The sequence below is a fragment of the Cervus canadensis genome, chromosome 8 (genome assembly GCF_019320065.1).
Source record: "Cervus canadensis isolate Bull #8, Minnesota chromosome 8, ASM1932006v1, whole genome shotgun sequence".
Lineage (NCBI taxonomy): Eukaryota > Metazoa > Chordata > Mammalia > Artiodactyla > Cervidae > Cervus > Cervus canadensis.
Genome location: NC_057393.1, coordinates 29,087,021 through 29,101,429, shown reverse-complemented (window position 1 = coordinate 29,101,429; position 14,409 = coordinate 29,087,021). Strand labels below are relative to the sequence as shown.

General features: G+C 48.6%; 1 protein-coding gene and 1 non-coding gene across 13 annotated transcripts in view; one reads left to right on the top strand and one right to left on the bottom strand.

Annotated features, from left to right (window-relative positions):
- PAX2 (paired box 2) overlaps positions 1-14,409 on the top strand; it is a 90,173-nt gene that overhangs the window by 29,737 nt on the left and 46,027 nt on the right. For all 12 annotated transcript variants that reach the window (XM_043477100.1, XM_043477101.1, XM_043477093.1 and 9 more), the window contains exons 5-6: positions 12,102-12,187; positions 13,701-13,820. In XM_043477100.1, the coding sequence (XP_043333035.1) occupies positions 12,102-12,187; positions 13,701-13,820 (206 nt within the window). The remainder of the gene's footprint in view (positions 1-12,101; positions 12,188-13,700; positions 13,821-14,409) is intronic.
- Positions 10,080-10,152, bottom strand: TRNAG-UCC. Its single transcript has one exon. It is a non-coding gene; the product is annotated as a tRNA-Gly (tRNA).

Below are 14,409 nucleotides of genomic sequence, written 5' to 3'. Positions count from 1 at the left end.
GTGTGTGTGTGTGTGTGTGTGTGTGTGTGTATCCTTGTAAATGTAAGCCACAGCTGAGCCACATCATCTGGGGATGCTGGGAAGGAAGAAGATGCTGATGGCCAGAGTCACAGAGTGGAGTGGACCGGGGATTCTCCGAACTAGAGTTTGTGTTGTTATTCCCATCGGGATTGGGATCCCATCCATCCTCCTCTAGTTCCACCAAGGATCTAGATTTTAGACAGGCATAGGGTTTGGCCCTGGGGTTTAACTCTCCAAATTAGACAGATATAGGGAGATTGGCACCAGAACCTGTGTCACCACGGTAAGATCAGATCTACTCCATAGAGCAGAGGCAGCGTGCTTCCAAGAATAATAGAACTGTGGAAATGGTCATCAAGAAGAGACTTGTCCTGCATCTCTAGAATCCTCCTTCTGGAAAGGAGCAGGGCAAATGACCAAGCCAGAGTGAACTAAAAAAGCTAAAGGATAGGTGTTCTCACCCACAGCCCCACCAAGAAAGTAATTACCGAATCATACACCACCACCCAGATCCAACATTTTTACTCAACCCACATCACTAAGGAGACACCCATTAACCTAAGCTCTGAGATATACATTATGAAAGAGAAAGATGCTGATATGATCAATGAATGCAATAATTCAAAGCAGAAATACAGACATTGCCACCAAACAATAATCAAATTCCTCCAACTCAGTGTTACACAAAGTGCAGTCACCTTAATACAATACCACAAAACATCAAGTAACAAACCTTAAGCCAACTGCCAGAATGTGTCAGCAATACACGGTAACACACAATTCAAGCACTCCATCCCACCGGCACACCCGTGCACAAAGGCTGCAATCATGTGGCCACCTGAGCGATAGTAAACACTGGTCGGGCACACACGGAGATGGAGCCAGCAGTGCAACACCCAGCCCTCCTGCACATCCAGCAAAGAAGATCATCACCACCGCCTCCCCAGACCCAGTGCTCTCTGGTCCCCAGCACAGTGCAGCCTGCCAGACAGCAGCTGCGCCCTCCCATCTCTCCAGCAGGTGGATGTGTCCAGACCATCACCTCCAATAAAGCCTCTGGGCTCTCGTTGCTAGTAAGAGAGTAAACTGTCCCCTGAGCCTGCTTCCCGAGACAGGACAAATCAGCGGTCTCCTGGTTGGGCTTTAATAAGACTTGGCCGTTACTGAAAATGACAGAGCTCCAGGGACGGAGGGCAAGTGGGGGTGGCCCGGGAGGGGGCTCGCCAGGCTGGGTGCGGAAATTCCCCTTCCTCCACCAAGCCCTGCCTCCTGTGGCCATTCCAGAGCCGAAGCCCTCTTGCTGGGTGTTCACTGAGTATCGATTCAGTCTGCAAGCAATTTTAATATTTCTTCAGGGACTTTCCAGCAACAGCACAAGTCATTAATTCACCCTCCCAAATTGCTTATTCAATAGCAGGAACATGGCTCCTGAATAAAGTCCCAGAATTTATGTGACTTGCACGAGTCAGGAGGTCAAACAACTGTTATGGAGCGAAGTTAAAAATCCAAATAAAATATTGACACTTTTTTGGGGAGGGGGAGGGGGGAGTAAAGGTATTTAAAATAGGTTTTTGTTGTAATGCCCCCAGGATAAAGAATGGAAGGAGACTGAAGACAAGTAGGAGTTTATAAAATCAATGAAATTTATTGCACATCTACTTGGCATTTAATAATTCTCTCATTTCCACAGTCCCCCACCCCCACCCCATCCTGGCCATAGACAGAAAGATACACAGGTATACAAATGCACATTTATGCACATCAATATTGGTGCACAGACCAATATAAAAACGCAGTTGTGACGTGAGCCTCTGAAACACCTTGGGAAGAGAACAGTGATGTGTGTGGAGTCATGTATGACTGTGGCTTACAGATTTGACAGAAAGGCATAACTGGGCAGAATTCATGAGGGGAGTTTTGATAAATATATCCAGTATTATAAATCTTGGATCAATGCATTAGAGCAGACATGAATATAAAGATACGGTAATCATAGAAATAGTTTCTAGAAACTGACAAACACATTTGTATTCAGCATCGCCACAGAATTGTGTATATGATTGGGAAAGTAGACAGATAAGATAGATAGATAGATACAAAGAATTTAGAAAATCTATCCCTCCAACCTACCAATGTATTCATGTATAAAATACAGTGAAACCATAACCACTTAACCTGAAATTGAAGCTAACACAGACAGGATGCTTATCAAATATAATCGTGGCGCGTGCACAGGAGAGGGTAGGTATGTTTAGAGTTACAGCTACCTTCAGTCTCTGTTTATTGTCTACACATGCATTTGCACAATTGTCCACATCATGGATTTGAAAAGACTGAAGGAAAAAAATTTGCTTATGCCCAAACGGCTAATAAAAAGAAGTATTAATAATAGAAATTTCCAGAAGAGGTGATATGGTTCAGTCTATAGACATTGGAGTCACAGACCCAAAGTCTGGCTCCAGTGCTATTAAGCACATGACCTTGGGCGAGGTGCTTAGCCTCTCTGTTGTCTCCTTAGAAAAATAGAAAACATCCCCATCTGATAGAGTTATAGTTAGGATTTGGATAAGAAAATGCATTTGTTAAAAAAGAAAAAAGAAAGAAAATGCATTTGTTATAATGCTTGTCACAGAATGAGTATTAAATAAATGATACTTATTGCTTTTACTATTTTTATGTGCAACTCTTCTATCCAGGCCCTGTTTCTCATAGATTTTACCATCTATTCTTGATCTGATTGACTTATTCTACCTAGTGTTTAGCAACATGGGTTTTGGAGTCAGGCTCCCAAGTTCAAATATCCTGGCTCTGGTACTTAACAGCTGTGTGACCTTTGGCAAGTTACGCAACCTCTCTGAGCCTCAGCTTCCATTTCTGCAGAACAGGATAATAGTCTTCATAAGGAGTTGCGAAAAACAAAGAATCCATTTACTTAGCAGAGTGCCTTGGCACATAGCGAACATATATTAGTTCACTATGTCCCTTAAGATTATGTTATTGTTGTTTTTAATAGTAATAACATTCACTTGCTATTCAACAAGTAGTTTTTAAGTACTTACACCATGCCAAGCACTGTTGCTAAGTGCGGGAAATACAATGGTGAGAAAAATAGGCGTCACATGTGACCTTACAGAGCTCAAAGTCCAGAGGAGGACTCACTGTGGATTGAGTAAGCAAAAAAACAGGTTTCAGCTCTGTGCTGGACCCTACATGGGAGAGGGGATCAGAGAGAAATAGGTTGGAAAACCAGAGCGGAGCCAGATTGGGAAACATTCTGAAGGCCAGGCTGAGGAATTTTAAATTTATCCTGTAGGTAATAGGAAGCAATAGTTGGGTTTAGCCACATCACATTCTTTTAGGAGCAGGCACAGAGAGACCAATGGATTGTTTTTGAATATGGAGTAAGAAGGTGAGCAGTGGGAGGGGCCAGAGGCAGGCCAAGCAGCAGCTAGCAGGTCCCACCTTGGCTGCTGCTGCTGAAGACCTCTCCTCTCCAGGCTCCCTTCTGCTTGCCTGTGGAAGGCTGGGAAGGATGGATAGGGACGTCTTGTCCCTGCAACGAGTCTACAGGGACCCCTTTCATCATCACATTAGGCAGTCTTGTAGCCGCTGGACTGTGCGGTGGACAGCTGGTAGACCCGAACTCTAGCCCAGGGCAGCCCTGACAGATGAGGGCATGGCCGGTGGTGAGAGGAGCTAGTCTGGTCACGCTCGAGCTTGGCATGCACCGCAGACTGGTTTCCAAATGGTTAGTTAATCACATTGCCCCTTAATTTTTAAACCTATGCATATCTTGAAGTTAAATCAATCCATATGCTTACCATTCATCATATAAACCGTCACTATTGCCCCCTTGGGCCAGCCCCATGGCCCATCTAGCCTGGTAAATTGTATCTGGCCTGGGCTCCCAGGGACACGTGGTAGAAGGATTATCATCCTCAGTGCCAGTCTTAGGAAGCTAAACTGATGCAGAAAGTATGCCTGGCATCTAAGCAATCCACTGGGAACCCATCAGCCTGGGAAGGTACCAAAAACTATTTTGGAATTATATTTATTTGTGGCTTATTGTTTGTTTCCACAGAGGAACTGATAGCCTCTTGAGTTTTGTTTACTGTCAGATGGAGTCCGGATTAGCTGATGAGGGAGACGTGCATTGATAGAATATGAGTAAGAAACCTTCAACTCACTAAGATAGTCTCTCAGCTCTCTCAAGAATGGTTTCCTTACCCCTTGGCTTAAGCTGCTACTGCTAAGTCACTTCAGTCGTGTCTGACTCTGTGCGACCCCATCCCTGGGATTCTCCAGGCAAGAACACTGGAGTGGGTTGCCATTTCCTTCTCCAGTGCATAAAAGTGAAAAGTGAAAGTGAAGTCGCTCAGTCATGTCTGACTCTTCGCGACCCCGTGGACTGCAGCCTACCAGGCTCCTCCGTCCGTGGGATTTTCCAGGCAAGAGTACTGGAGTGGGGTGCCATGACCTTCTCCGTGGCTTAAGCTAGGTTTCTCAAATATCAGAGAGTTTAAGAGTAATCTGGACAATTTACTTAAATACAGATTCCTGAGCCCACTCCCATCAGAAATTCTAGATGCTTAAGGTCTGAAGGAGGTTCCAGGGATGTGCATGTTAACATGCACCCCAGGGGATTCTAATGCCAGTGGCTCAAGGACAGTAGTTTGGGGACAACTTTCTGTAAGCATTTAGGTAGGACTGTCATCTCTTGGAGCTCAGTTACGACCTCTGAGAAGTAGCAAAAGAGGCAGAAACTCTTGACACATTTAGGGGAAACCTGTGTATTCTAATTATATCCTGCTGCAACCAGAATCGAAGGGCCTGCCCTTAGGTTCCACTCATCAGGGGCCATTCTCATGCACAGAACCCTGCCTGCCATATGGTCAGTTGTCCAAACTGAAACCCGAGGGGCATGTGAGTGGGTGTGGGCAAACAACTCTAAACTCTGCACTAAATGTAGAGCCTGAGCCTAGGAAAAGAGAGTTCATGTGAAGGACTTCCCGGCTACCCATGGGGAGGGCTGCGTGGCTACTGTCTGCTTTTGGTGCCTGTGGGGAGGAGGGGATGAATTTCAGTTCTTCAGTTCCTGGGATGTACAGAACGGAGAATGTCAGTTCCTTAGAGTTCTCAGGAGTAGGGAAAGGTAGGAACTGATCTGGGGAAGGGCAAAATTTTCCTGAATAATCTATGAGATCTCAGTTGAGGTTCTGCCATGAAAAGTCTCCAGCTGTTTTTGTAGCTCTGATTTGCCTCAAGGCAGAGCCAGGGACTCCTGCCTGCTGAAGGCAGCTCTCAAAGGCCTGAGTTAAAGCAATTACCTGCATTCGCTGGGCAAAATACCCTTTGCTGAAGCAAATATTTTGTCCTCTTGAATGATCCAGCCTGTAATACCCAGGCAGCTCAAAGTCACTGGTAGAGGCCCCTCCCACCATCATTTTCTTAATAATCAGTGGGGCCAGCTAGTCTGAAACATTCTCTACCTTGGAGTTCCTTTGATTTACTCAATCAGGAAAGACTTTCCCCATACCAGAGATGAAACATTTTTTGCAAACCTCTAGAAGTAGGCAACTGAAACTGATTTATATTTGTACACAACACATGTATGTTAATACTTGACTTCTTGCTCCAAAGACTCTTTCAGCAAATCAGCAATATGACCAGGCCATGGGCCAACCTGTGGTTCTACTAAGAAGTACTTCCAAAGTGGAGAAAGCAGTCTGTTCTAGGTAGCTGGGCAGGATTTTGTGGAGACATGCTTGGAGGTCCAATGTGTGTATCATGCTGTCAGCAGCTGGTTCTAGCAGGTGTTGTACTCCCATTTTATAGAAAGGAATGCTGAATCCCAGGGAATCCCTTATCCTTTGTTTCTCAAAACACAATAGAACAAGAGAATAGAACCATAGAATCCTGGAGTTTGGATTCTGGGCTTTGGGGTATCTCTTTCCTGGAGGCAGTATGGTTTCACGGTTAAGGGTAGGGGCCTTGGGGTTAGTCTGCCTGAATTAAAACCCCAGATTTTCCATTTCTTAAATAGGTAACTTTAGGCGAGTTATAATATGCCTTATATGCAAAATGTGTTGTTGTGAGGATTAAATGAACTATTTGTTTTAAGCACTTAGAACATTGTTTTTTGTTGTTTAGCCGCTCATTCGTGTCCGACTCTTTGTGACCTCATGGACTGTAGCCCTCTAGCTTTCTCTATCCATGGGATTTTCCAGGGAAGAATACTGGAGTGGGTCACCATTTCCTTATCCAGGGGAACTTCCCGACCCAGGGATTGAACCCACGTCTCCGGCATTGGCAGGCGGGTTCTTTACCACTGAGCCACCTGGGTTTAGTTCATAGTAAATACTCAGTAAATAATAAGTTTTTATTACTGGAGTCTCTGCTAAGGAAGCACTGCTCCCAGAAATCCTGAGCAGCCCAACCCTGGAAATGCTGCCACCTGACTCCCTCCAAGGTGAGCTGTCTGAGGTCACCTCAATGCTAATAGGGCCTCTTCTTGTCTCCACCTCAGGGGGAGTTTTTGCACACCATTTATTATCATATAATATAATGCAATATAATATCATACATAACATAACATAATATGATGGGTAGGTTAACTTGGAAACCCTGAGGCGGACCGTGGATGGATGGATAGATGAATAGATACATTTGTACTAAGTATACATACATTATATCATTCTATTGATTTGTAAAAAGTTCCCGGTCTGCCTGGCTGTAATGAGATTTTTGAACTTTGCGTGGCGATCAATGAGAGGAATATTATTGGCCTGGAGAATTGATATACCTGCTCTCAGTGGCTTGTTCTGCTCCCAGGCTGCCCCGGCCCCCCAGGTGTACGATTCCAGCAGACACTTAACCTTTTTTACAGTGTCATCAGGCTAAAAGGAATCTAATAGTGACACAGGACTTGTGCTCAGCACTCTGCCACTATTGCTTTCCTGTCACAAATAATTTATAGCCTTCCATTTCCATCCCCGAGCCTGCACCCCAGCCCTGCCTCCCACTTTCCCCCAGCTCCCAGGAATCAATAAGCTCACACAGCCACAGTGGGACTTCAGGGTGCGAAGAGACAGACGGACAGACATAGAGAAGGGAGACAGAGAAGGGGCAGAGATAGACAGGAAGGGGAGAGAGAGAATGAAATGCAGAGGAAGGAGGAGGAAGAAAATCAGGAGTGAAGAATCCCCCCTAGCGCTTTCTTAGAGTTGAGAGTGTCTTTCTTTCTTCATGAGTTTAACAAACTGTTAATGGGAGCCTCATTACCTGATATCATGCTAACTCACAGAGCAGTTGAGATTGGAGTTTTTTTTTATTTGGTTTGGTTTGGTTTTAAGTTTGTTTATTTATTTAGGCCATAACTGCAGGGTATGCAGGATCTTAGTTCCCCAACCAGGGATTGAACCTGTGCTCCCAGCAGTGGAAACACAGAGTCCTAATCACTGGACCACCAGGGAAGTCCCGCCTCATGAGACTCTGGATCTCCAGCATGGCCGGGAGTGGAGACCTCCTGGGAATTTAACCAAAGAGGGAGTGACTTCACCTGCCTCGTCCTCCTTTACTCCAAAGCTCTACCACAACCCCCTGGCATCTTTGGGTCCTGAGGGAACTGCTGCTCCTACTGTCGATGGACCCTCCCAGTGCTGCCAGGCAGGGCCCCCAGTCTGTCTTCCCAAGAGTCTCTGACGCATCTCTTGTTGGGTCAGGCTTGACACCTGCTGCTCCTGTTTCCTGTCTTCTCAGCGCACCTCCCGGGGTCCTGGAAGCAGCTGCGTTGACCAGGCTGGGGCAGATAGGCCTGAGTGGCCTTCTCGCCTGCACCTGGTTTAGCCCCTCCATAGAGAGCAGCCTGGCTTGGGGGTCACCCACAGAAATAATAGTAGTAGTGGTTACAGTTATAGTTAGCATTTATTGAGCCTAGCATCACACTAATCATTTTACATGAATTATCCTATTTAACCCCCACAGCAGTCCTATGAGGTAGATAGTATTATCTTGTTTTACAGATGAGAGAATAAGAAACACCAGGGATTCATTCCACGGACAATAAGTAACAGAACTGGGACTCAGGCTCAGGCAGACTGAGCCCAGAGCCCACCCTCTACTCCCCTTTGCTCTGCTCACAGCCTCTTGAGTGTGAGATGCTGGGTACTTGCAGGCCCTGTGCTGAGCCAAGGCTAAGTCAAGGAGGTTCCCTGGAAGGTGGGGGAGAAAGAACACCCCTGTCAAGGAAAGTGTGCCTGGAGGAGAAGTGGAAAGCAGGTACCCTGGCAGGGCAGGCTTTCTGTGGAAACAGGAAATGGCACCTCCTGGCCCCCAGTAAATGTGCTCAGGGTTCCTGACTGTATCCTCCAAGGATGCGTGTGTGGGAACTTGACTTTTCAGGCCAACTCTGCCTGGAGTTGTGGGGGCTACAGCTGTGTTCCAAGAATGAAAAAGAATTGAAGGAACAGGAGGAGAAACAGAGGGAAATAGTGTCAGGCAGTCACACAAAGCAACCTCTTTATCCATTTAACCCTTAGGGATATTCCCGTGAGTCATTGGGTTGTGTATGGGATGCAGGAGGGCGATGGATGGCCATTGGGTTTCCACAGTCCTGGTTCTCAAATTCTGAGATTCAGATTTGGGGACTGGTGAGTATCCACCATCTGGGGGGCATGGATGGACACCAAGAGCATTAGTAAGTCACAGCAGGCATCCTGCCCAGCTCCTCTCCTGTGCCCCACCAAGCTGCTGTCAGGAAGTAGTGATTTTCCATCACTTGCTGCCTCAGCTAAATCTGTACCAGTGCCCCAGGGGTCAGAGGCTCTGGGTAACAAAGACAGCAGCTGCAGGAGGCCACCCGGTTGTCTGTCTCACCCAGCCGTAGTCTGGGGGCTCCCTCTGTCCAGAGCTCATCAGCCCTCAAATCAGAGCCACTCACTGGACCCCTGAGACCCCAGAAACTTTTTGCTGCAGTGAATTAGGAGCAGCTGCTCTGAGTTGCTCAGCCTTTAGACTTCTCCTGTAGACCAGACTACACTGCCCTTAGCGATTGTTGGTCCTTCCCATCGTGATCATGCTCCAAACACAGAAACTCTGGGCCACATCACCACATACCTTTTCTCACTGCCTCCTCCCTGTGCCCCCCATTCTGTTCTCTCCTTCTTCTGCCTTGTCTGGTGGTCATCCACGTTCTGTCCGGCAACTTCAACCTCTCCTTCTTCATCAGTTCTTTCTCCTTGGCCTACAAACATGTCCAGGTCCTTCCTGCCCTGAACAGGCTTCCCTCCACTCACCTGCCTTCTTCAGCTTCCACACATCTCTCTCCTTTTGCACAAACTTCTGAAGCAGTGATCTGTTTCACTGCCTCCCTCTTCTCCTGTCCACTCCCTAACCTCTTTCTGTCTGGCTTCTGCCTCAGTTGCTTTGTTGAGACCACTCTCACAAGGTCATTAGTAGTTACCCAAAATTCCCAAATCTGTGCCTCTTCTTATTTCCAGTTCCCTTCAAACTTTATGTCACCATGGATGGTGTCATCCTGGATGCTGTGGGTTATGTTCTCCTTCTGGAAATGTTCTTCTCTGTTGACTTGGCTAACACTACCTGATCCTGGTTCTGCCATTTCCTCTACGATCAATTTTGAGCACTGTGCAAGGTCAGGTTCTTTTTCTTAGCCTTTGTTAGATGTCCTCCAGAGTCTTCTCCTTAGGCCTCTCATCCCAACCAACACGCCCTTCTTTGACAGTCTCCTAAATCTGTATCTGCTGTGCTGGCTGGTGAACAATCTTCCACCTGGGCACTCATCTGCCTCCTCAAATGATGCGTGTCAAGGACCAGCCAGTCACCATGCTGTGTTCCTCTTCCTGAGAGCTGGACAAACCACCAGCCTTCCAGCTACACACCACTGTGGTTTTAGAGCCGCAGACTAGTGGAGTCAAGGTTGACTCCAGTTAGTTGCCAAATCCTGCCCATTTTGCCTTCACTATGTCTTGAAAATTCTTCCTTCTCTCTGTCTCTATTTTTGGGGAGAGGGGCACCCTGAGTGGCTTGTGGGATCTTAGTTTCTTGACCAGGGATTGAACCCGGGCCCTCAGCAGTGGAAGCACCGAGTCCTAACCACTGGACCACCAGGGAATTCCCTCCCCTCCACCCCCTTCTCTTGTCTGAGACCAGCCCCTTACGGCCTTGTGCCTGTCTGTTGCTTTACCTGCATAGGTTTGTACCTGTCTCCTTTAGTTTAGAAATCACTCATGGCTTAAGACTTTGTAAACCTGGTTCCTATATACTGGGGGAAGTCTGACAACGTAATGAAAAGTACACATTTTAGAGACTGAATTCCACCTCTGCCCTAGCTGACAGTGTAATCTTCAGTAAGCTCCTTAACCTCTTTGAGTTTTGACTTTAAGTCTGCAAAATGAGGATAATAGTATTGCTTTGAAGATTGCTATGAGAATTAAAAATTTTATATGTACAGTAATAAAGGCACATAGTAGACACTCAGTAAGTAGAAAAATCACTAGTATCATCATTACTTCAGCTTTTCAGCCTTATTTCCTCTTAGTCCCTTACATCCCTCCAGCGTTCCTGGATAGGCATTACCCCCTCACCCCGTGCTCCCTCCCTTGCTTTTCTTTCACCCTCCTCCAGCATCTGCTTATAACGTCCTCTTTCCCACTTCTTTCTTCATGTTAACAGCATGCTATTTTTTAATGGGGAAAGAGACCTTAAAGAGCCTGTCATCTATCCTCTTTATTTATAACTGAAGAAACTGAGGCCTGGAAGGAGAATGATGAGGCCAAGGCTATGTGGCCAATTAATGGCAGAATCAAGACTTTAGACATGCGGCCCAGTGACTTTTCCACTATCCTCTGTGCCTTTGGCTCATGTGTGTGTGTGTATTCAGCCTTACACTGCTTGGAGGCTCTACATCAAATTCCAAATTCCACCTCCTCAATGACTTTTTTCCCATTCCCCTTCCTCTGCCCCACGCAAGGCAGGTGACTCCTCTCCTGCATCTTCCTGGTACTTACTGCCTGCTCCCTCCCTCGGGGTGACTTAGGTTTCTCAGGGTGTGACCTCCCTACCCAATTTCATTACCAGTCCTGGGAGGCAGAGACCTTATCTTGGCCACCTGTGAGTGTTCCAGTCCATGCACAGCTTGTGACTCACCTGGCCGGTTGAGATGAACTTGGCTCACACACCTCTCTGCGGGGAGGGGGCCTTGCCTTCAGGAAAGTGGCTTCCAAGGGCATCTGATGGACCAGTGGGTAGAGGGAAATGTTCCTCGATGCTGGCCCTAGGGTTGGTCTTTTGCATCCCTGAGCCCTGGGCCCTTAGATCACTGACAGTCCTCAGCCCTGCAATGTTTGATCTGGAGCCCTCTCCCCCACCCTCACCTGGAGTGCATGGGGAAGGCACCAGTCTCTTCACCCAGTCTGGTAAAGAAGCTGAGATTCAAGTTAAGGCCTCTGGGAAGGAGGCCAGTGTGCCAGCGAGCTGGGCAGCAACAGGGCTTTGTGGGGTGTGAGAGCACTAAGTGGTTCAAGGAGTCGCTCAGGGCCTGACAGAGGGACTGTGTGCTGGGTTGGAATCCTGGAGACGAAAGGGTTACTGTGACCCAGCCCTTCCCTGACTTTGTCTTTAGCTCAGGAAATGGGGAGATCTCACCCCCTCCCTGATTCTGGAGGACTGTGATACAGTCCCAATAGGAAAGCCAGCTCCAAAATGATCCCCGGGTGGTCACCAGGGCAGTCCCTGCTCCCAGAAAAGGGAAAGATGCTGTGGTCTGCTCGCTCCTCTACCCTGATCCTTGCTACCAGACGTCAAACAGCAATCTGGTCGATGCACAGCAGGACAGAATGCAGACTGCCTCCGCCCAGGGATGCGCTGAACTTGGATCTGCAGAGCCAACAGGAGGGCAAGCTCCTGCCTTGCAGCAGTCAGGGAGGGCAGGGGTGCAGAGAGCAGCTGAGGGAGGAGGGAGCTAGGGAGCTTGGGGGAGCCGCCTCTGTAGGGCTTGGCTGGAGGTGGCCAGGGCATCAGAGGGCATGTGACATGTGATGCTGTTGGTGATGCTGTTGCAGGATCATCCGGACCAAAGTTCAGCAGCCTTTCCACCCCACGCCGGATGGGGCCGGGACTGGAGTGACTGCCCCTGGCCACACCATTGGTAAGAGGACTTAGGGAATGAGGGATGCTGGGCCCCCTGAGAGCTGGGCAGTGCAGCTCTAGACCTGGGGAATGCACACTGTCTGAGGTCCAAGGCCTGCGCTCTCCCTGGGTTCCTAGAGGTGCAGGATCTGCCTGAGAGACCAGCTCACAAGGACCGTGCTCTGCCTCCTGCCCGCATCTTCTTGCCTTTATCAGTCTGTGCATCTGTCTCTCTCCCTCCTTTTCCTCTAGCTTTCCTTCTCCTTCCCATTCTCCTCCTGCTCCATGTCTTGTTCTCTATCCTTCTCTCTTTAATATCTACTTACTTACTCCATTTTTGCTTTGTTAATTTTTAAGATTCTTCTCCTCTCCTCTTTCCTCCTCTGCCTTCTCTCCTCTTCCTTCCCCTTCTGCCTTTCCCTCTCCTCTCCTCTCTGTCCAGGTAGTGCTTACCTCTTCCTCTATCTGTCTCCCTCCCTCCTCATGGCTTCTCTCCTCTCAGTTCATCTCTCTTGCTGTCTTTATCTCTTTCTCTCATCTGCCATAGCTCTCTGCCCCTCTCCAAGCCCCCTCATTTATTGACCCTTGCTCACAGCCTTGCAGAGACATGACCAGTCCCACCAGAACACCTGCCAACACCCGCCTCCCTCCCTCCCACACACTGTCTTCCCTTTGACCCAAGGGCGCTCAGTGCTGCTGAAGCCATAGGTGAGATCTTGAGGGACCGGGATGTGGTTAAACTTCTCCTGCTGTCCCTCTTGGCAGCTGTGCCCTCTCTCTGGACCAGCAGAAAGTAGAAAGGGCTGGTCCCAGCCCTCCGGGAGTTGGCAGGAGCCCTGTTTGCTAGGCCTGGGTTACAGCGTGTGCTGGGGGGAAGGTTGGATCGAACTGTACCTGAGTTGATCACTGCCGAGTGAAAGTGTTCACTACTCTGTGCCCTGAAGGGGAAGTTAGGAACTTCTCAGGTGATTTCAAAACCAGAAGCAACAGGTGGGAGTGAAGAGCTTCATACCTCTGGGGAATATCAGGCCCATTCATGTGTGTCTAAGAGAATCAGAGAGATCTTAGAAAGCCACATATTCTAAATCAGGACTGGGAAATACTTTGCCTAGAAGACTAGAAACAATGGGCTGGGACTTGTTTAAACGAATTTGCCCAGCCCCACGGATCCGGGGATGAGCTGTGCAAGGAGCTGTGCTCTCTCAGGACCCCTGAACCACTTTCTAGGTTGAGTCTGCTTTGCTGTTTCCATCCATCCTCAAGAGGGGGTTCAACCTACGGTGAGTGAGTGAAATCTCCAGGTCTGCAGAGAAGGCCTGGGTGGACTGGTCCCCACTAAGCCCAGGGTGGACAGCAGTGAAGAGCCTGAATTGTATGCAGCGACTTGTTCCCCCTTAAATCTCAGAGAAAGGAGACTATGGGCACCCCATCCCCACCTCATTCCCTCTGCCTCTCTCTGCCCCCAGCCTTGGGGCTTTGGCCTTCGATCACAACCACTATCCTGATGGTATTTCTTCCTTCCTCCTGTCCAGTTCCCAGCACGGCCTCCCCTCCTGTTTCCAGCGCCTCCAATGATCCAGTGGGATCCTACTCCATCAATGGGATCCTGGGGATCCCTCGCTCCAACGGCGAGAAGAGGAAACGTGATGAAGGTAGGGAGGAGGGAAGAGGCTTGGCTTCCGCTGTGCATGCTTTGTCCTTGGACTCAGAGCTCCGGTTTCGGCCCGGCTTCACAGCTGCTCTGCTGTGAGATCACTTTTAGTAGCAAAGCCCAGGTCCCTCCACTACCCTGCTGGCTCCTGGAGAGAGGGAGGCAGGCTGCTGGTGGGGCCGTCAGCTTCACCATCTGCTCAGCAGCCCCGACTGCTTCACCTTCCACTGGGATTCACCCCAAACATCCCTGTGGGATGCCAGGAGGAAAAGCAGGAACCATGGACCATGGGAAGGTTTTGGAGGTTAGGGGACAGCTGGTTTCTGACCTGGGGATGAAAAGCTAAGCTGACTTGTCCTCCCCTGATCTCAACCCATCAAGAAATGGGGGAGTGATGTCACGTGCAGCTGACCCTACTGCCCTTTCTCTGTAACACGTTGACCCTGTGCCCATTCAAACCACTAGGGGAGCTGGGCATGGGCCCTCTCTGCTCTTTGCTGTGGGAGAAGACACCCCCAAGGCTCCTCTCTGGCCCTTCCCCTCATTCCCTGTAATTCCTTGGGGGCAGCTAGCTGTTGGGTAGGGAGTTA